At 38.7% G+C, this 23,940-nt stretch overlaps 1 protein-coding gene across 2 annotated transcripts in view; it reads right to left on the bottom strand.

Annotated features, from left to right (window-relative positions):
• The window catches only part of LOC139124469 (uncharacterized), a 45,837-nt gene extending 34,188 nt beyond the window's left edge, over positions 1-11,649 (bottom strand). The window contains exons 1-2 of one of the 2 annotated variants that reach the window (XM_070690607.1): positions 11,561-11,649; positions 8,350-8,411 (exon numbers count right to left, since the gene is read on the bottom strand). In XM_070690607.1, the coding sequence (XP_070546708.1) occupies positions 8,350-8,411; positions 11,561-11,565 (67 nt within the window). In that variant the 5' untranslated portion in view covers positions 11,566-11,649. Of the gene's footprint in view, positions 1-8,349; positions 8,412-11,560 lie in introns of those variants that run through there. The other variant, XM_070690608.1, reaches the window with a different exon arrangement.
• Between the last annotated feature and the right edge of the window lie 12,291 nt (positions 11,650-23,940).

The raw sequence follows: 23,940 nt of genomic DNA, 5'->3' as shown, positions 1-23,940 counted from the left end.
AGGCTTGTCTTATTGTAAATCAAGCTCACTGAGGGCAATGAACAATTCCTATTACTTACATATTAGAGATATAGCAAGTTTTGTCAGGGAAATTATTTAACAGTTACCTGTAGACTACTAGTAACATGAAAAGTGAAATTATACTTTTAGGTGAAATTCCAATATCATAATTGTTGTCAACATCTGAACTTTCAAATACCCTATTTGAATCAAGTACATTTGTATCAATTATCAAACACCTATAAAAGCACAAATTAATTTAGTCTAGCATTGTAAAAAAATTATTCATAGTTTTCTCATAGACTCCAATGTATAGTGAATAAACATTTCGGTGGAATTCCAAAATCCAATTTCTTGCACACATATCCATTTGTAACCACCCTAGTCTAATCAAATACATTAATATTAATAATCGAGAGTACATAAACACACATATTTACCTATTTTTGTATTTGAAAAAAATTATTCATAGTTTCTTCATAGACTCCCATGTATAGTGGATGGACATTTTCAGTGAAATTCCAAAATCAGATTTCTTGTACACATAATATGCACCTTTAACCATCATATTCTAATCAAGTACAATTATATTAATTATTCAACGTCTGTATATGCACAAGTATAGCAAGTTTTTCATTGGAAAAAAATATTCACAATTTTATCATAGACTCCCATGTATAGTTGATGAACATTTTGGTGAAATTCTAAAGTCAAATTTTTGTCCACATACCAGTTGTAACGAACCTATTCATATCAAGTACTTTTATGTCAATTATTAAATATCTATAAATGCATAGATATAGTTTTGTATTGATAAAGTATTACACAGTTTTCTCATAGACTACCATTTATAGTGAATCAACATTATCAACAGCTGATTATCAATTTAATCCAAATATCAAAATTTTGTACACACACGCTTGTGCAAAAATATGCGATCCACCTGTAATTTCTGTCCAATCCCTTTGAGGGGTAATTTCAAAATTATAGCAAGTCAGAAGGGGAAATTTGAACATTAACACCTTGTGAGTTTGTAAGGAGGGTCATTTGAAAAAATCTGAGAATCTTGTTTTTGAGAATATACCCCCTCCAGAGGTGTATGTGTGTGCAACTTTACTCAAGCAATGTGTGTGTGTGTGTTGGGGGGGGGGGGTCGTGAAATTTTTGTCATCTTAAAAGAGGGGGGGGGTCATCAGTTTTTTTGTGCAATGGGTAAGGGGGTTCACTTATTTTGACTTATGCGCAGGAGAATTTGCCGGTCCATTCCCCGGCCATAATAACTGAACGCTCCCTTACGTGAAAATATCAGTTTTGCTTAGTAGCCCTCCATGGGGCAAGGCGCTAGCCGCACTACAAAAGCCCAAGCCCCACCAACCAAGGGCTACAATCATTGCAGCTGCACACAGCCCTGCCATGCAGAGCTAAGGGAGCGTTCAGTTATTATGGCCCGGGTTGGCCGGCAAAACACAGGGGGTGGGTCACCTCAAATTTGAAAACTGCAAAGGGGGTCATGTATTTTTCAAACAGCTCAGGGGGGGTCACTTTATTTTCATACGTACCCGTCCCGTCAAAAAGCAGTTTCAGTGTTCAGAAATATTCTTGGAGATAAAAATGATTCGCTGCATGATTTCATTCTCTGAAGTTATTTAACTGTAAATCTGAACAAAAGTATAATTATCTGTCACATGAACATCTTGACTTGGCAACTCTGAAGCTTGTCTTATTGTAAATCGAGCTTACTGAGGGCAATGAACAATTCCTATTACTTGCATATTAGAGATATAGCAAGTTTTGTCAGGGAAATTATTTAACAGTTACCTGTACTGAGACTACTAGTACCATGAAAAGTTAAATAATACTTTTAGGTGAAATTCAAATATCATAATTGTCGTGTACATCTGAACTTTCAATACCCTATTTGAATTAAATACATTTGTATCAATTATCAAAACACCTATAAAAGCACAAATTAATTTAGTTTAGCATTGTAAAAAAATTATTCTTAGTTTTCTCATTGACTCAAATGTATAGTGAATCAACATTTCGGTGAAATTCCAAAATCCAATTTCTTGCACACATATCAACCTTTAACCATTCTAGGCTAACTAAGTACTTTAAAATGAATTATCAAATGTCTATAAATACACAGATTTTGATAGTTTTGTATTGGAAAAAAATATTCATAGTTTTCTCATAGACTCCCATGTACAGTTAATCTACAGTTTGGTATTATTCCAAAATCCAATTTCTGGCAAACACATCAATTTGTTACTACTAATCTCATCAAGTACATTCATATCAATAATCGAGAGTACATAAATACACGGGTTTACCTATTTTTGTATTGGAAAAAATTATTCATACTTTCCTCATAGACTCCCATGTATAGTGGATGAACATTTTCAGTGAAATTTCATAATCAGATTTCTCGTACACATAATATGCACCGTTGACCATCATATTCTAATCAAGTACAATTATGTTAATTATTGAACGTCTGTATATGCACAAGTATACCAAGTTTTTCATTGGAAAACATATTATTCACAATTTTTTATCATTGACTCCCATGGATAGTGGATGAACATTTTTGGTGAAATTCTAAAGTCAAATTTTTTGTCCATATGCCAGTTTTAACCACCCTATTTTCATTTAAGTACATTTTTGTAAATTATCCAATATCTATAAATGCATAGCTATAGTTTGCATTGAAAAAGTATCACTTAGTTTTCTCATAAATAACCAAGTATAGTGATTCAACATTATCAACAGCTGATTTTCAATTAAATCCAAATATCAAAATTTTGTACACACGCGCTGGCGCAAAAATATTACGATCCACCTGTAATTCTGTCCAACCCCTGTGAGGGATAATTTCAAAATTATAGCAAGTCAGAAGGGGAAATCTGAGCATTAACACCTTGTGAATTTGTAAGGAAGGTCATTTGAAAAAATCTAAGATTTTTTTTTGATTCTATTACTCCATACCCCGCCCCAGGTGTTTGTGTATGCAGCTTTACTCAAGCAATGTGGGGGGAGTCATGAATTTTTTGTCGTCTTAAGAGGGGTCATCAATTTTTTGGTACAATGGGTAGGGGGGTTCACTTACTTTGACTGATGCGCAGGAAGAATTTTCCGGCCCACCCCGGCCATAATAACTGAACGCTCCCTAATCCCCGGCCATAATAACTGAACGCTCCCTTATTCTGTTGGAAATCCATAGCAGAAGTTGCAGTGCAGGTGAACTCGCCATGGCATTCGCGTTGGTGACGCGGAATACTGGATGACCACGAAATAGGATGGTCGCTGATACAATTAAACATTCAATGTTTCCAGTGTGAGCATTTTGTGCTCATATGATAAAAAGAATCACACACCAAGGACCCAGGATCAGACTTCTCATACTCGTTGGGGATATTTTGTCTCACGCTCGCCTACGGCTCGCGTGAGACAAAATATCCCCAAACCGTGTGAGAAACCTGATCCCAGGTTCTTAGGGGTGTGAAATTCTATTATTCCAAGAAATCGTCCCACCCTGTGTATAAACATTGTGACAACTCTCTCCACCCGGACCGCTAAACTCGACATCAAACCTGTCGGAGCGGAGGTATTCACAGCAAACACGTACATGTTTCCCTGCCCTCGACACAAATAAAGCTATCGCCGTCTCCGTAACTAACCAGAACTATAACCTTGTGATCGGGATACCTTGGGCTAACTATCACAGTAGAGAGAGTCAAAATTAAGTAAAAACACAGAAGAGCAGAGGACAGCAGGTTGTTAATTCCGTCGACGGCCAAAGTCCAACTAACACAGAACATGCTTTCTTCAAGCAATTTCCGGCTAATCACATGACTCCAGAACGTATTTCGGATTGGCGTCCAAATTAAACTTGACATCATGGTTATTCTTGATCAAGTATGTGGCGGAAAATTCTCCTTCCAGAACCTTCCCAGACATACTTAGCAACACGTGTGATCCATTTTTTCCACATCGTCGATCCTGAACTCACTGTGGCCAGGAATGTGAGAGCAAATCGATCCCACACTGGTGCATGTGTTCTCACACTCCCAGGGTACAAGTGCTGTGAGAATCCACGTTTGCATGCTTTGGCATCATGGCAACCGCCGATGACTGTAGCATGTGAAATATGTCATAATCAAGTCGACATCGAGTTCCGCCTTAAATTAGGTCAAGGGAAAAATCAAGTAGTGGTTCCAGCTATCAGGCATACCCTAATTTTACGTGCCGACCCCAAACTTTTTTGAAGTGAAAATGATCAACAGACGTGAAATAACACAAGAAAAACAAATCAATGGGAGTTTCACTGAAATTCACGACGTCATTTATTGTTACATGCTAATGTCACAGTCTGAAAAGTGTAGGAGAGTTTGTCAGTTTAAATTACATCCAATGTTGGAATGATGAATAACGCGTATATTTTCCACGTAGTACCAAGTGACACGAACAGAATTTTGTGTTGATTTACTAATTTGGTTATGCTGTAATATCTTCCACATCGGCATTTCACACGTCAGCATCTTTAATTTAAGAAAGTGACGTGATTGCACATATGTACAGGTAAAGCCGCGTGATGTTTCAACGTGACAAGGTGGTAATAAAAGTGCCGACAATGAATATGTTTGCCGAGTCAACAAATCATGAAGCGTCAGCAATTATTTGTATCACGAGATGGTGTGTCATTATAGAAATAACGGGCGACGCGCTGACCATTAACGTTTATTTGTGGGCAAGGGCGAGAGGAAAGCCAAAAATTAACGGGGTGAGGCTTGCCGAGCCCGTTAATTGGCTTTCCTCGAGCCCGCGCCCACAAATAAACGTTAATGGTCAGAGCGGAGTCTGTTATTTCCATTATATTATCAGCGAACCTAAGAAAACCGTCAAAATTTCCGAAAATTTCAGGAGCGAACGACAACTGGGCCCCAGAAACTGAGCAATACGCGACGCACTGTCACGCGCGCTGTAAAAAATTGGCAAATCCGGAGATGTTTTCAGAAAAAAGTATCTCAACTTGACCTACAAGTGCTCCATTTTATTTTGTGATTGATTATGATTTACGTTTGAGGTGTAAAGTTACGATACTTTGGGTTGTTAATCTTATTATTCATATTCACGGGCATGTAAACAAACCATTACTGTGTATTTGTGGTCAGTCACGTGGTTCAGCTCGACCAATCACAATGCGACGGGCAGGGCATGGTAATATAATATAATTCAATGTGTATTACCTTTAGAGTAAAGTCAACTTGCATTGTATTGAGTCAAGTATGAAATTCTTTCAGAGAGGAGACGATTATTAAAGAGCTGAAGTCGTAACTCTGGTGACTTCCTGTGCTGTAAATAAAGCCATCAACTTCAATTCTACCGGCATGTTCGTCGTCAATTAAACAAGTATTACGGTCCTTGGTACCTTGTAAGAACCGGACGACGTACGACTACTGTTTGCAACATACAACTTGAGGCTTTCCCAAATACCAAGAGTGTAGATGGGGAGACCTTTGGCCGACTATTTCGGCTAGTGATGTGCGTAGTGTGTATGAGATTTGATTCAGTGAATGCGATCATTACATAACTAGGTTTACAAGTCCATGTTTTTTCTAATCTTGCCGATATTGCATATGGCTGTGTCACTAGTTTTGAGGTACAAAATACACAGTACAAAGTCTTTGTGACAATGTGTTCTGGGTTGACGTCAATCGTCCGCTACCGGCTACGAAACGCGGTCCTCTACCTTCTTCAGGACGAGTTTGACCCTAAAAGTTTGCTATCCCACAAATCGGGTGAAAGTAACCGGGGGAATTATCATTCGAAAAATAAAGGGGAAATGCTCATTTTCCGATTGAAATTTCATGGATGGAACTTTGTTCAAACAAGCCTATGATTGCCCTGACTAAGTTTTACCATGAAAACACAGACTCTTGGCAATTGTTGCAACCGAGAATTATATTTTGATACACTTATATTCTATTTATGCAGCTAAGGGGATTTGAGCAATGGCTTGTGTGCTGGGGGGATATAGGTACCATGGGTTGCAAGGTTGAATACTATAGAGAAATTACAGACAAAAAAATAACAAATGAAATTTTATGTGTCTCGAAAGTCTGACAATGAAAGACTCCAACTTTTGCACAAACTTTCCCAAACCATTCTTTCGCCAAAATCAAGAATAAAATTCAGGGGTCGTGGCAAAAGTTCGGTACTAGAAAAACACATTACCTAACATTTACCGATATTTGAAATTCAAAATGGCCGCAATCCCTGTGTTGAACTAAGACAGTGACAATTGTTCACATTCTATCAAAGAGCTTTAAAATGAGGCTACCAAGTAGATCGGAAAGGATTGTAAAATCTTAAGAGTCCGAATATCTGTCCCCGGGGCACAACTTTATGGGGTTTGGGGAATGTACTTGTGTGCCAAGTATTTCTCCAACCTCCTCGCAGTGCATGTGCGTAGGGCAGACAATTGACCGATTGTAACATGTCCACAGTCGTTTCACGCATGTGAATTATCCTCGGGTATTTTGAACAAAATTACAATTCTAATGGAACAGTGACCTCTGTTTGCAACAGCTCTTCCATCGATTTGAAAATCCTCACAACTCGACCACTAGTTTGTGCTCCTCACATGGAGCCTCTTGCCTATCACCCTCCCCTCCAAATCGCATGCAAAATTTTTCCAAAGTTGCCCGATGAGCAAGGGAAAACATAAGCGAATCAAAGTAAAAACCTTCATACGCGTTCTTCTGCTGACAGCTTTGCTTGTGACCCATGTGTGTGGCCCTTCCTATATTTTTAATTAGAATTTAGTTTTAAAAGGACGGAGCCGTGAACGACATGCGTGGAATCGTGTTCATTGGTTGCTTTCTTAACACATTTATTACGAACGCACAACTTAGATTTTATCGACTTATTAATTATATTACCATGTCCTTTCCATTGCTTTTTAATTAGTCTAGCTGAACCATGTGACTGCCCACAAATATAGAAATTACGGGCGACGCGCTGACCATTAACGTTTATTTGTGGGCAAGGGCGAGAGGAAAGCCAAAAATTAACGGGCGAGGCTTGCCGAGCCCGTTAATTTGGTTTTCCTCGAGCCTGCGCCCACAAATAAACGTTAATGGTCAGAGCGGAGTCTGTTATTTCCATTATATTATCAGGGAGCCCGAGAAACCCGTCAAAATTTGCGAAAATTTCCGGAGCGAACGACAACTGGGCCCCAGAAACTGAGTAATACGCGATGCACTGTCACGCGCGCTGTAAAAATTGGCAAATCGAGATGTTTTCAGAAAAAAATATCTCAACTTGACCTACAAGTGCTCCATTTTATTTTGTAATTGATTATGATTTACGTTTGAGCTGTAAAGTTACGATGCTTTCAGTTGTTTATCTTATTATTCATATTCACGGGCATGTAAACAAACCATTACTGTGTATTTGTGGTCAGTCACGTGGTTCAGCTCGACCAATCAAAATGCGACGGGCAGGGCATGGTAATATAATACACAGTAATGGTTTGTTTTCATGCCCGTGAATATGAATAATATCGAAATATACGAAAATTGTGATTTGTACAAAGATCATAATCAACCACAAAATAAAATGGAGCATATGTGGGCCAAGTTGAGACGCTTTTCAAAAAGTCTCCGGATTTGTAAAATTTTTGCAGCGCGAGCACTACTCACTGACAGGTTCTGGGGCCCCGTTGTCGTTTGCACGGGAAATTTACGTTTTTTTTTGTTTTTTTTTTGTTTTTTTTTTTTTTGTTTGTTTTTGTTTTTTTTTTGGGGGGGGGGGTTCGTTGATAACATAATTTAAATAACAGACTCCGCGCTGACCATTAACGTTTATTTATGGGCGCGGGCGAGAGGAAATTAACGGGCTCGGCTGTTAATTTTTGGCTTTCCTCTCGCCCTTGTCCATAAATAAACGTTAATGGTCTGCGAGTCGTCCGTTATTTCTATAATAATTTTCGTTGCGATCAAAATATGACATCAGCATAAACTGTTTTGTGCACGCATGAATTTTATAAAACAAATCAATCATCAAGGAATGGAATGCTCTCATTCGAAGATTTTTAAACGATTAAAACAATACATATATCTAAATTCTCTACTTCTGAAAGGCACGTAATCGGATTCACAATTTCTTTTTCGTTTGGCCCCGTGATGCTATTGAGATGGCTGTGTCCACTAATCGCAAAAATACGCGGAAAATTGTTACAATAAAATGAATGTATCTATATCGTTACAAAGACATGCCAAAGTCACTACCTACACACTCAATTTATAGGAAAATAAATGTTTTAGTGCCCCAATGGTACCTTACCTGGATGACAGTATATCAGATTAAATATGGTTACAGTCAACAAGTACTGATATATCAAGGACCTGCGAACGGATAAGATATACGATAAAAGATATTTCAATGAGTACGTAACTAGGCAACGAGAAACAAACACTGCGATATTGAATAGTAAAGTATTGTAAATTTGCACGCCTCTGCATACTCGTTGCAGTGTTTTATTATGTTCGATTCAGTTAGAAACTTGGGCAGTAAATTTAGATAAGGAAATTTCGATTAATTAAGATGTTTTTTCGCCTTGCCTTGATGATGTATATATGTTAAGGCGTCACGTGTCTGTGGTTGATCAGAAAACAAAATTCTACGAGGCACACAGAAAGATTCAGTTACATTTTTATTTTCAGTGGATCTTTGAATTATGGCATGTGATGAGTGCAACTGAGTTGAACGGTGAGATTTGAAGTAGGCTTGTACGAGAAGGTTTCTTACACACAGAGCTTCAAAATAAATCCCAACAAGTGGTAGATCAGAAGAGAATTATAGAAAATTGAGAGTCGGAATTCCTGTGCCCTAGCTGCCTTGTACCTTTAGTCAAAAGCAGTCATCATATTGCATAGTATGACAAACTGATGGAGCGACAAACAATGAGTGCCTGTCGACAGATCGTTCCAAACAGAACACTAACATCTCAGTGTAATTCCACGCGAGCAAAAAACTAAAAAAGAAGAACAGAGAAGGAAAGTGAAAGACAGAGAATGACGACAGAAAATCTAAATAAGTGGTGAAACAGTATTCCCTGTGCGTTATTAGGGAGTGTTCGGTTATTACAGCCAGGGGTGGGCCTGCAATGGGGGGGGGGGGGCGCTCGTGTATTTTTCAAAAGCATAGGGGTGTTTACTCGATTTTCATAAGTATGCATCCCGTCAAAAAGAAGTTTTAGTGTCTGGGAAAGAAAATTAATTGGCTTTTTTTCTGAGTTTGTTAGGGGTCATTTGAAAGAATCTGAGAACTTTTTGATGAATTCTACCCCCCCCCCCCCGTCCAGGGATGTTTGTGTAATGTTGGGGACGTCATGAAAGTTTTGCCATCTTAAAGGGGGGTGTCATAAGATTTTTGGAGCAACGAGTAGGGAGGTGCACTTAATTGTTGACTGGTGCACGGGAAGAATTTGCCGGCCTGCCCCCAGCCATAATAACTGAACGCTCCCTTAGGTTAAAGACAATATCTTCGGTGCAGGATAAGATGTAGAGCAGTATTAACTCCCTATTCTGTTATGACAACATTGTCCTTGACCGTATTCTGCTAGTATCATTGTCCTTCGCCCTATTTCTCAATGATAGTACTTTAGGGTTATTCTCGAAGTTTTATCGATACCGCATCGTATTCAGTACAAGTGATGTATCCGTATTTTGTCTCGTTGGTGCGCAACTCGTTAAAATACGTACACATTCCTTTATCATACATGCATACTTTGGTCGTGACTATTTTCCTAAGGGCGTTCCGAAATTAGCGACGAAATCAACTGAAATCGACCTTGCTTCTTCTCGCTGTACTAATAAAAAGCCGGTTGCTAAGGAATGATAGCATTCGTATCATTTGTCGATATTATTGGGCTGTTGGGCCATTCCACTTGGGGGGGGGGTTTATGGTACACTTTTAGAGCGAACGATGGCGACACAGGTTTTCACAATTTGAAGAACGACTATGTATAAGTTTTGTATGGCGGGAAAACATTGGCTTGAGTGCGTGAAATGAGTTTTTTTTTCGTGTTTTGAAACCATAAGCTAATCATTGCGCGAAAGTTATGAGGCCCGCCAAAAGTCGGGCCATAAAACCCGCGCCAGCCACATTTAGGGACCGTGCGCCAGCGTTCGATTTCAAGCTCGATCGAGCATGACCAGCTCAGAGCATACTATACTAGAGCAAGCAGCTCGACGACATCTGTGAATGTAAAATCTTAAAGGTATTTACATCGGCAGCTCGTGTACTTTCGTTACTGGCTTACGTAAATAAATATAAACTTGTTTCAACAACGGAAACGAAAGTTTGATTTTTTTCTTTGGAGTTTCTTACATTGTATCCAAAACCGCACGGATTGACCTTGAATCTCACTGTACAAATAAGAAATATAATATGTGCACCTTTTCTGTAGCGAGTGTTTTCAGTATTTGTCAGATTTTTGTAGCTCGTTTATGGCTACACACGATATAATTCACTACCTAGATATATAAAATTGTCATTAGGAAACTTGTCGTATAGCGGGTCTGTTATGATGCACTGTTTACCGGGACCGTAATCTTCAGCAGCGTAGATGACTTGAAAACAGCGTATGGGATGGGATCGGCCGTGAACAATGAAAGGTGTAGGTCGCAATAGAATATGTACAAATTTTCAATGCGTTCGTTTGTTTGTGCATTTTTAATAAAAATTTGACCATTATTATCAATGACGATTCGGAGTGTCATAAGTCTTATTCGCTCAGCTGATTTATGTATATGAACATACCAACGAAGGTCACGCATACGCCTAGCTGTAGGTAGTTCCGATTACAGTGAAAATATAATTCGTATTTTAACCTGTTAAAATACGGGTTCATATCAGCACTCTCTAAACAATAGGAGAATGGCGATTCATGTATAGCATTTATGATAATCACCGTCACCCTACTCTTTGGTGAAAATAGTGTCTTTCACCATATCCAGCACTGGAAACATTATCCGTCATCTTATTCTACGGTGAAATCATTGTCCGCCACCTTATTTTGCTGTGAAAATACTGCCAATCATCCCATCCAATACTAACACTACTATCCTTTACAGAATTCTCTACTCACTTATAGCATTGACTCCAGCCATATTCTGTTGTGAATAGTTGTGAAAAAGTTGCCCCTTGTACTATTAATTCTGTAGTGAAACTACTGTTCTCCACTGTATACTGTCCTCATTATATTGTCCTACTCCCTATTGGGCATGGAAACGCTGACCTTCAACCAATTTTTCTATCACACTGTCCACCAGCTTTTACTGGAGAGATAACGCTTTCCTTTCCTCAAATTCTTCCCTGAAAATTATGTTCTCATCCTCTCTGTACTGTCCTTCACGGTCTTTCAATGTCCTTCTTTGGTTGACCTTCGCTCTCGTCAGAGTCTTATATTACTCACAGTATAACGCGGCCTGACGATGCAAAATTTCAACCCCAATATAAAAACGTTCACTCAAAGAAAAATGCTACTTACGCCATTGTGTATCTCCAGCTCTTGCTTCCCCGATTTCGGAAAGTTTGATTTTGCAACTTGCTCCATGTCTTCTGTTCTTTTATAGTAAAGCTTGTCACTCGAATGTCGTAAATTTACAAATATAAATGGTGACGTGAAACAGTTCGACGCGTCTATTGGTCAACATTAGAAGCAACCAACCAACCGAAAAACAAACAAATAAACAAACAGACACAAACACTGGTAGAATAGTCATATTTTATTCTAATAGTCGTCAACAGGAAACTTAGTCATGCATTTTTCCGGTTGAAAACGAAAGAAGGATAAGTGAACGTGTAACTAGTAACGAGCACGCTGGATATTGTTTAAATACAATTAGCAGAGAGTGTAAACCTGTCAGCGAAAAAGTAAAATGCTTTTGGGATTTTTTTTGGGCGGTGGGGAGTGAGGAAGTAATACATTGAGCGATTTGTTTACGACAGGGATCACTCCAACTCGTTTAACAGTGTTATGGACATCTGTTTAGAAGAATTCGGTGATCATATTAACTGTGAATAACCTGCAATTGGCAATATTGATGCAAGCTGGCCATGAAAATTTTGCCATGAACCGAAACAAAAGAGAAATCAAGTCCAAAATGATTACGTGTAAACGTATACCGTATTCGTCGTGAAAACGAGAAAACACACAGCCATAAGCTTAAGGCCGAACAAAAATACGTACGCGTGTTTCCGGCAACTCGACCTACCCTAGAAAACTGCCCGCTGACTCTAAATGTTTTTGGTTTTTATTTTTGCATTTCTTACTGTATGGGTCTCGGCCAACACAATCAAAGACTTATATTCCCCGACCTACCAATCCTTATTTTTATTTACTCTGAGACCCGACTATATTTCCGGGTACAAACATGTTAGAATGGACTTCATAAATCTTACCAATAGCCTGCTTATTGTTGCTAAGTAATATTTTCTGCTGTTCTTTACAATGTGTTTCCGCTTTTGTTAGGTGATAGGTTAGTCACTGGTATAATAATTTAGGCAATTTTATGCAGCGCATGCGCAGCCACCACAACTCCAGTTTAGCGGGTGCAAGTGGCGGTCACAGATAAGCTGACGTTTCAACACAAAGTCCACATGACTGTCATACGTTTTTTTTTTCTGTGACTCCCATATCGTCTTGCGCCATTGCTGTCGTTCTGTGCAACCATGACGACACAAGCTTGAAGAATGTCTTGCGGGAGGAGGCTCAACCTCATTTAAGTACTCTGCATTCGACAAACCCTTTGTAGCATTTTTAAACCACACGAGGTGAAAAATTCGAAGTGAAATTTGCAATTATAATACCGACAGAGCAACGTACATGCACGAAATACTGACAATCTTGAAAATCTGGAGAGAGAGAGAGAGAGAGAGAGAGAGAGAGCAACAGAAATATATATAATTAGCAAAGATGGTGAACATCTATATTTACTAACCACTAAAAGTGACTTTCTGTTATTTCATTTGAGTGTTTATGTTCCAGTTTTTTCAATCGATCGGCTGTTTCTCGTATCTTTGTAGAATATATATCAACGTGAGAAAGATACGGTAGAGCAGTTGAGTTCATCTCTCTCTCTCTCTCTCTCTCTCTCTCTCTCTCTCTCTCTCGTCCAGCATACCATTTTCAATGATGTTATTTTAGCTTATTACATCAACATAAACACAGTCCCTTCACGAGGGGCTGTGACATGTACCGGTTCGCATTCATCTCCTTGCGCTCTTTTTTGTTCCTGCCGTGTTTCATATCATACACGCAGAACTTTCTAAATGTTTGCGGTCTAATAATAGCGTGAATGGAAGGATAAACGTTAGATGGAAGCATTGATGGTGAAGTAATAGTGGAATTCAAGCAATGTACTTTGGCAGTCTGTCGTCTACAGGACGTGTGATGAACGCGAAACCAACATTGGCAAACCAGCTACTCGTAGCAGCAATCGCGTACACCAAAACAAATTCCTAAGTCACAAGTTCAAGATTCGAAAGTCGAAATCAAAATGAAACCGTTATCGCTTTTTCCTGATGAAACTTACAAGCAAACCATTACCCCTTGCGTACTGAACCATCCAAGAAGCCGCAATCATAAAGGCATGAAAGACGTCCATTCTGCAGGTGAAATTCCACTATTCAGAAAGTTGCAATGTTAAAAGCGACAGCAAAAACACGATTGAGTTATAATGTTTAACACGACATTAACCACGGATTGAAATACTGATCACTTCAAGGCCAAAATTTGCATCGTAACTATGGAGACTAGCGGTTCGTTTCTGAGTAAAACAGACTGAATTCCGAGAACGCGGCAACTATTATCTAAACGTACCAATCACAGGATTGCAGCTAAGTTCCATTTGGTAAAATTTGTTAACTGTGTACGTGCAGAGAAAACGAACAAAGGGTGAACTCAGCAGTTTCCGTTTAAACAAAATTTATTACGAAAACAAAACTAATTGCTAAGTCAGGGACAGAGTACAAGCTTTAAAAGTGTACAGACTACTTATCTCAGCTGGGACGGCAAAGCTCCAGTCTCAGAGTTGTAACAGTCAGTCGAATGAATGAACAGTCCTTTGGCTTGCAGGCTTGAAACTGCACAAAGTCCACAGTATAAATCCAGCGTTGACAGTGAAGGTCTTGAAAAGTCTTGAGAATGACTACTGCTGGAGTTTAGTAACACACAAGAGACACGATCCCAAAAGTCTGACTGGAAGCTGAGCACGTCCCTTTTATAAAGGCATATAAGAACAATCTAGAACTTTATTGACATGCTAATTACTGTTCTAAAATTATCTCCCTTACACAACTAATCAACTTTCCAGAACATTCCAAACATGACTAATTGAATTCAAGGTTGTGAGGTCATTAAGGGCAGTGACCTTGAGAATGTTCTAGACTAATTGAACTCAGGTCATGATGAGTGTGGGGGGAATGACCTACATAACACACCCCCTCTTCAAAAAAAGAAAATTTTTCAAAGAAAAATCTTTCTTTTACAAACGTAATCTTGAAAAGGATTTAAGTACTCAAATTTTGTTGTACTCTAAAGTAAAATTTCTTGAAAGTGAACAACAATAAACTCTAAATACGAGAGAGACAGTCTGCAATTAAATTGTCTCTGCCTTTGATATGTCTAATGTCAAGATTAAACTCCTGTAACATTAAACTCCATCTTAGCAATCTCTGATTTTTGCCTTTGAATTTCTGCAGAAAAACAAGAGGGTTGTGATCAATATGAACCACTATTGGCTGATTTGAAGAAGTAACATAAACTTCAAAATGCTGTAAAGCTAATATCAAAGATAAACACTCTTTTTCAATTGTAGAGTAGTTTTCTCTGAGATTTGCTAAATTTGCAAAATTTGTTAAAAATAGCAAACAAGATGATCTATACCATGACTATCCTCTTGCAATAAAACAGCACCAGCAGCCGTATCACTAGCATCTACAGCTAATTTGAATGGCAAAGTGAAATCTGGTGCAGACAACACTGGGGCACTTTGCAGTATGGCTTTAAGTGTATCAAATGCCTGTTGGCATTGCTCTGACCAAACAAACTTTACTTTCTTTTTAAGTAAGTTAGTCAAAGGCTCAGTAATTGTGGAGAAATTTGGACAGAATTTTCTGTAGTAACCAGCCATACCGAGAAAGCGCATCAGTTGTCGTTTGCAGTTTGGTATGGGAAAACTTGAAATGGCACTGATTTTGGCATCAACAGGTTTTACCTCACCCTGTCCTACAGTATGTCCGAGGTAAGTTACCCTAGCCCAACCAAACTCAGATTTGGCAAGGTTGACAGTCAACATTGCTTTGCTCAGTCTCTCAAAGAACTTCCGCATGAGCTTGATGTGTTCTCCCAGGTGTCACTATACAGGACTACGTCGTCAACGTAAGCTGCACACCCGTCTAGCCCGGATATGACGTCGTTGATCATCCGTTGGAACGTTGCCGGAGAGTTCTTCATTCCGAATGGCATCACCTTGTACTGGAACAATCCGTCTGGTGTAACAAAGGCGGATATTTCACGAGCACGATCCGTCAGAGGGACTTGCCAAAATCCCTTCAGTAGGTCAAATTTCGTCACATACTTGGCTTTTCCCACTCGGTCGATGCAGTCATCAATCCTCGGGATTGGGAAAGTGTCTGTCTTTGTTAAAGTGTTGACCTTCCTAAAGTCCGTGCACATACGATAACTGTGATCTGATTTGGGAACAAGTATGCACGGCGAACTCCAGTTACTTTTACTGGGTTCAATAAAGTCATTGTCCAGCAGGTATTTGACTTCTTCCTGGAGATATTTCGCTTTTGTTGGATTCAGTCTGTATGGATGTTGTTTTACAGGCTTACTGTCCCCAACATCAACGTCGTGATAGATGACGTTTGTCCTCGTTGGAACATCTTGAAACAGGTGTTTATATTCATGGAGCAGTTCTTTCACCTGTTGTTGTTGTTCTGGCTGGAGGTGTGCCAACTTTGTAGACTCCAGCTTCTCCAGGATTTCTGAGTTCTGAAGCTTGACCGAGCCCAGCTTTGAGTTTAGAGTATTTTCACTCAAGTCAGTTTCAGTATCACTATCTTCATAATGGTTTGAACTGACTGCACTGACAGGCTGAGTTATAGTAGGATTATCCCTATCCAAATATGGCTTAAGCATATTTATGTGACATAGCTGTTTTGTTTTCGCCTGTCAGGTGTTATTATGATGTAATTTAAATCACTCAATTTCTTATCAATTAGGTATGGCCCAAAGTAACGAGCATGGAGTGGTTTGCCAGGAATTGGAAGTAGAACAAGAACCTTTTGACCTGGTTCAAACTTCCGTTTTGAGGTGCTTTTATCATATTTGGTTTTCATTGACTGCTGAGATGACTCAAGATTTTCTCTGGCTAATTCACATGCTTTAGAGAGTTTCGTACAAAAATCTGACACATATTGCAAAATATTCAGACAATCATCATCGTCTGATAGGAATTTCTCTTTAACGAGCTTAAGTGGGCCACGGACTGTATGTCCAAATACAAGCTCAAATGGGCTAAAACCAAGAGACTCCTGAATTGACTCTCTAACAGCAAAGAGCAAAAAATGAATTCCTTCATCCCACTGCTTCTCTGTGTCAAAACAGTAGGTCCTAATCATGTTTTTCAAAGTTTGATGAAATCGCTCAAGAGCACCCTGACTTTCTGGATGATAGGCGGATGACCTATACTGTTTAATGCCTAGCTGATCCATTACTTGTTGAAAAATACCAGACATAAAGTTGGAGCCTTGATCGGACTGGACACATTTAGGGAGGCCAAATAAAGTGAAAAATTTGACTAAAGCTCTCACTATAGTCTTTGTCTTTATATTTCTCAGTGGTATGGCTTCGGGGAACCGAGTTGATGTACACATAATTGTCAACATGTACTCATTTCCTGATCTTGTTTTTGGTAGGGGCCCAACACAGTCTATTAGAATCCTACTAAATGGTTCTTGAAATGCAGGAATTGGCTGTAAAGGGGCCTTTGGAATGGTCTGATTTGGCTTTCCTACCATTTGACATGTGTGACAAGTTTTACAGAAATGTGCTACATCCTGCCTGAGATTAGGCCAATAAAAGTGACTGAGAATTTTATGATAAGTTTTCCAGACTCCTAAATGACCAGCCCAGGGCATTTCATGGGCCAGGCGCAATATTTCAGCACAATAGTGCTTTGGAATCACAATTTGATGTTTTATAGCCCAATCGTCATCAACCAAGACATCTGGAGGTCTCCATTTACGCATGAGAACACCAGATTTTGTATAATAGGAAACAGAGCTATCTGAAGTTTTACCTTCATCATCTACCCTGTCAAACAAAGACAAAATATCTGGGTCTTTGTGTTGTTCTGCAATGAGATTTGATCTAGAAAATGTCTGACTTTGGTCAGCAGAAGTTTTACTGGAAGTTTCAAATCCACGAGGGATAACGGAATGATCCGTGTCAAACACCTGACTGAGAAAGGTGTCATTTAAGTCAACATCTGTGACATTATTCTTGAGAGTATTTTGATTCTCGGAAGTTTTCTTTGACATGGCTCGAGTAATGCACACGAAGGAAATAAATCGGGTATCTCTTGTTCAATTGGCTCTGGATCCTGATCTAAACTAGGATTATCAGTCACAAGTGGATTAGTAATGACCTTGTCCCAGCAAGGTCGTTTCCAAGAAGAAGGTGAATCCCTTCAAAAGGCAAAAAAGGCCTAATACCTAAAGCCACAGGTCCAGAAACAAAGTCCGAAGACAAATAGACATTATGGAGAGGAACAGGAATAAAGTCATTGCAATCTACCCCCTTAATAAGAACTTTAGAACCTGAAAATGACTTTTCAGAAAACGGCAGGGTATCTGCCAACAAAAGAGACTGGGAAGCCCCGGTATCTCTTAAAATTTTGACAGGGGTAGCGGAAGAAAATCACTAGAAAGTGATATAAAACCATCATGAATAAATGGTTCGAAAATACCCATAATGCTATCTTGAGAAGAATTGACCTTGACCTCATTAATTGGGGATAAGAGGGGTTTAACCTCAGACAATGTGTTACACACATTATTAGACTCTAATTGAGTTGATGAAGAAATAAAGCCGGTTGGCTTAGATCCACTTTGACCACTTTGACCTTCACGTTTTCTTTTCAATTTGAAACAATCTGACATTAAATGGCCGTCTTTCTTACAATAATTACAAGAAAGTGTACCAAACTGTTTGTCAGAAGGAGATTGAGACTTGGGATCTGATGATGGGAGTGTTACTTGAATTTTGTGAACTGTTGTCATTTGATTTTCTACTGTCCTTTGAGAAATTCTTGGATGAAAAGGAGGAGTTAAATTACCTGCATTGTTTCTGTATGAAAAGGACTGGGATGGTTTGCTGAGAAATGAAGATTTGTGGGTCAATGAATAATCATCGGCCAAACGTGCAGCAACCTCCAATGTATCTGCCTTTTGTTCATTGATAAACGTCTTGATGTCACTCCGAATGCACCTCTTAAATTCTTCAATCAAAACAAGCTGTCGTAATTTGTCATAATTCTGACTGACCTTTTCCGAAGAACACCAACGATCAAACAGTTGTTCTTTTGTTCGAGCAAATTCAACATAAGTTTGATCTTTCGCCTTCTCACAATCCCTAAATTTCTGACGGTAAGCTTCAGGCACCAATTCATAGCCCTTGAGAATTAATTCCTTCACAGAATCATAATTTGAAGCCTGCTCTACTGACAACTGAATGTAAATTCTCTGGCTTTACCCACCAAAGCACTCTGCAAAAGCATAGACCAGGACTCCTTAGGCCAGTTCAGACTCTGAGCAATTTTCTCAAAATGAAGGAAATATTTATCAACATCCTTTTCTTGGAAAGGGGGAACTAACCTGAAATGCTTAGTGATGTCAAAATCGTCTGAAGGGAAGAATTTTCCTGACTTTCCAAGCTCTAAACGTCTCATTTCTAACTGCAGTCGGTGTTCTGCTATTCTCTTTCCTTTTCTTTTTCCTCTCTTTCTTTCTCCCTTTGTCTTTCTTCCATTTGCAATTCTTTTTCTTTCATTTCCAATTCCCTCTCTTTCTGTCTTTCTTCCATTTCTAACTGCATTTGTATTTTTTCTTTTCTAATGCCTGTCTTTCCTTTTCCATTTGTAATTCTTTTTCTTTCATTTGTAATTCTTTTTCTTTTTCTAATGCCAATTTTTTTAGCTCGAAATCTGCCTGTATTTCTAATTCCAATTTTTGAGTTCGAAGGAAGACTCAGGCTCATAATCTTTTAAGGCAGACTCCTCAAAATGGCCAGAATTAACTAAATGTTTTGCAATCTTGAACTGTATTTCTCGCTTGCGCATAGATCTTTTGACATCTACTTTAAGGAAATTGGCCAGTGCTATGAGGTTGTCTTTTCTGAGGGAATTAAATGTGTCCTGATCAAGGTCATCCATAAATTCGTCTGGCTTGAATTCCGCCATGATTGAATTTCGCTGAGTTCACAGTATACAGTAGTTTTGAAAAGGTAGGCAAAATGTTGTCAAACGGCTCAAAATATTCGTCTCCCGGACGAGCCCCAATTTGTTACGTGCAGAGAAAACGAACAAAAGGGTGAACTCAGCAGTTTCCGTTTAAACAAAATTTATTACGAAAACAAACTAATTGCTAAGTCAGGGACAGAGTACAAGCTTTAAAAGTGTACAGACTACTTATCTCAGCTGGGACGGCAAAGCTCCAGTCTCAGAGTTGTAACAGTCAGTCGAATGAATGAACAGTCCTTTGGCTTGCAGGCTTGAAACTGCACAAAGTCCACAGTATAAATCCAGCGTTGACAGTGAAGGTCTTGAAAAGTCTTGAGAATGACTACTGCTGGAGTTTAGTAACACACAAGAGACACGATCCCAAAAGTCTGACTGGAAGCTGAGCACGTCCCTTTTATAAAGGCATATAAGAACAATCTAGAACTTTTATTGACATGCTAATTACTGTTTCTAAAATTATCTCCCTTACACAACTAATCAACTTTCCAGAACATTCCAAACATGACTAATTGAATTCAAGGTTGTGAGGTCATAAGGGCAGTGACCTTGAGAATGTTCTAGACTAATTGAACTCAGGTCATGATGAGTGTGGGGTAAATGACCTACATAACTTTGATACATTTATCTGTCAATCATTGCTTCCCGGGGTCATGAATGAATAACAACTGTGTAGCGGATCAATTTGACAAAATGAATTGGCCGGAGGCCCGAACGGTGTCCTGTATCGCCCAAGTGTCCAGCCGTATGTCTTAATTGTCTTGCAATATGTCTTAATTGTCTTGCAAGACTGTGAAATTGTCGATAGCTGTTCGTAATATGTTTTTATTTGTTTCGTATTTTCCATGTAGCCTGATGTTCAAATAGGACTCTAAAGTTGTATAACATAACAATGTGAATATCATCGAAAACAGACTTTGTTTTAACGCATAACTTTTAAAGACTTTGTATAGCCAATGGGCTTCATGATGTTTGAACCAATAGTTCTGTTCCCGCTGGTATGGGGTATAAAAGCTAGGTTTTACCGCGTTTTGTTTAGTTTTTGTCTTGTTTTTTTTTCTTTGGTTATTTTGTAAATGCACTCATTAGTGTTTTCCGCGAGGACGGGAGTGCAGGGAAATTGATCGGGCATCGTATTCCGGCAGCTGCAAATTTGATTGCTACGGTACGCCCAACAGGTGGGGATTTGACAATGTCGCAAAATAGTAATTTTTGTTTAGTATATGTACATTATACTTGCAATGCAATCAGTCGTGCGTTTCAACGAGCGTTTCTTGTTATGTAATTTTTACAGTACAGTCCTTCACAGAACACTGTGTTTGCACAATTAAATGACTTGTTACATCTTCTATCACCTCAAAGAGTGCGCCAGTAGTAAAGAATAGTTCCTGTCTGGGACAAATAAGAATGTTTACACCATTTTATTCGAAATAGCTACGAGGGAGATCCCCCTCCCTGTAGCCCCAGCATCCATAGCATGGGTCATTGACACGCAAATGGCTTGCGCGTAGGGGAATGCGCAAGCAAGCATTGGCAGTGAGTCATAGACCACTAACATGGATTGCGCAAGTATGGGTGACCTATATACGACTTATACGGAAACGTATTTATGTTTCGAAGGGTATTTCATAATCCTCGCGAATAAGTATTGCAACAGAGACCATTGGTCCTCATTTTCCATGCTACCACGGAGCAGACTGTACATTCTAGCTATTCTGGCTACATGAAAGTATAGCAATTCTGGCTACAAAAAGACGAAGAATGGTACATCATCCTTCTGACTACAAGTAAGTATACATAATTTTATAACTCCCTAAGGAGTTTCCTCGTCTACAGAATTCGTTAGATTCTGTATTAAGATTTTCCCTATGGAGTCTGCAAAGACTGTTTGCAGTGTCTTGCACAATACCTTATGCAATAACTGTCGCTTAGCAGTCTGTGATGTCATGACAGAGGTCTGATATTCTACAGCTTTCACGATTTTTTTTTTCTGAACTCGGGAGATCGCTACGAAGTTAACTTTCATTTCCACTAAAATAGTATAGACCTTAATCTACTATTCTCAACGGAGACCTGGGCATCACTTATGACATAAACATGGGCAAATATATTATCATTGCGAGCGTCGTTGACACCCTTCACTGATGTATCTGTTTTTTTATGATTTCAAGTTGTATACCATCTTTTGTATTAATTACTCTTAAACCATTTCCATGAAATTCAATATCTTTAAAGCTACGCAGATCAATAAACAGACAGAATTTATTTTTCAAATAATCGACCTCATCCATGTCAATTTCACACCAATCTTTATCTTCAGCAAAATACCGTCGTGTTTCTGTCCAAACTTGTCATGGTAACATCTTCTGAGCGTCTATTTTATTTAAAATGCCCTAAATTGTTACAGAAACAGATTCAATGGCTGGATTAAAGAAAATTTTACTATTTAGTTCTGACTGTTTCTGATCTTTAGTGAAGAGTATTAATATACCTCTCATGCTACGACGTGGTACATTAATATTTCATTGATAACCGTTGTCGATTCTTTGAATGGGATTTTTGCTAAAAAATGTAAATGTTCGTAGAAAAACTCTTACCATTGTTGTAATATCCTGCTGTATCTCTCGCGAGGGTGTCATCCCTGATCGTTTCATATTACATCTGAATGTTTTTCAATTTATAATTGGGTGTAATAACATGATTACTGACAAGTAATTGGGTGGCGGGTGCAAGCATAAATTCTTATTCAATATTACTTACTAAGGCCAATTGATATGAAACGCCATGACCTGTTATGAAGGGATGAGTCAGACGAATAGCATATTTTGTTTTATACACGTCAAAAAGTAAATAATCATCCACGAAAGCGGCATCTGCATTGGCCGCGCCACTTCTGAATTTTCTCAGATTCTCATTCTGAATTCCCTAAAGCGTCATGTTTGTTCTCTCTTTTTTCGGTTTGTAGAGATCACGATAACACACGATAACATTCAATAAAGTTATATTTTTTCAAATCGAGAAGTGTGTTCCTCAAATTTTAAAACCATGCGCTCGATTATATTTTTGCAACATTTTGCACTACTCGGTTATCTTCATGCCCCTCTACCGTGAGATCAAAAACCAAATCGAAAGTGTCTGGAACTAGGACTACTCCGCTTTTTAACTTTGGACACCATTGTTAAGTGTCTGACCTGGATCTGCCTTACTTGGAACATTAGCAACCACATGATGGGTCCTTTCTGCCTTCGTTCCCTGCGGTATTCGGTTGCTGAAAGTCGGTAACAGTGATCTATCGTATGGCATTTTGTTTTCGTGTATTGTACAGTGAGAAGAAAAGAATTCACAATCAAAGAAAATCAATTACATCTTTACATAAATATTTACATCCGACTGAAATATAAATCGATTACCTCTGTGGCGAATCAGTCGAAGAACCCAATATTTGTGGAGGTGGTGATTTTCCTGGTCGTCATCAGCCTCCTGAAAGACATTTATGAATTCTAGAGGCTTAAAGAAGTTGTCCGAAGGATGTCTTTTGACATTCCTTGATGAAAGCTAATATGTTACGATATAGATTATCATCTTTGAATCTCACACCTGGATTTGCTCGAAGGATATGACGATTTACCCGCTGGAGTTTACACCATTCCAATTCGACAGAAAAAATCAAGGAGGTCTTTATTTTTAGAAAGAAACTTTGCAATATTCTTTTCACCAACACATGCCTCCATATATCAATACATAATTTTATTTATTATTACTAATGTTAAACCAGTTTAAAATATATATAGCTGTTCTCCAACGAATCAAACAACCGATCCAGCTGTTTTTAATAGAAAACTGACAAGAGAGCCTATTAAACCAGGTATTGCAGCAGTACTTTTTGCGGCCAAGGTTTCTAACCATTAGCCAAAGTGCTTTACAATTTCTTTTGCTTTTTTGTATACTTTGGGCGGACCAGAGCGACCAGTTCCAGCTAGCGGTCCTCCTTTAGTCACAGCCAAGGCAAGTGTTGATATTGTAATTCCAAGTGCAGTAAGTAATGCAGCGATTGTTACACTTATTCGCAAGGATTATGAAATACAATTTGGAACGTGAATACGTTCCCCTACTGAGTCATATATAGGTCACCCATACTTGCGCAATCAACGTTAGTAGTCTATGACTTACTGCCAATGCTTGCTTGCGCAATCCACTACGCGCAAGCCATTTATGTGTCGATTGCCATTGCAATTGATATGTGGGCTACAGGGAGGGGGATTTCCTACTTCCCTGTAGCTATTTCGAATAAAATGTTGTAAAAATTCTTATTTTATTATATTATTATTTTATATCTTAAAAG

This window comes from Ptychodera flava (genome assembly GCF_041260155.1).
Source record: "Ptychodera flava strain L36383 chromosome 23 unlocalized genomic scaffold, AS_Pfla_20210202 Scaffold_24__1_contigs__length_23054250_pilon, whole genome shotgun sequence".
Taxonomy (NCBI): domain Eukaryota; kingdom Metazoa; phylum Hemichordata; class Enteropneusta; family Ptychoderidae; genus Ptychodera; species Ptychodera flava.
Note: the sequence above shows the minus strand (reverse complement) of the source record. Positions and strands in the feature narration are given on the sequence as shown.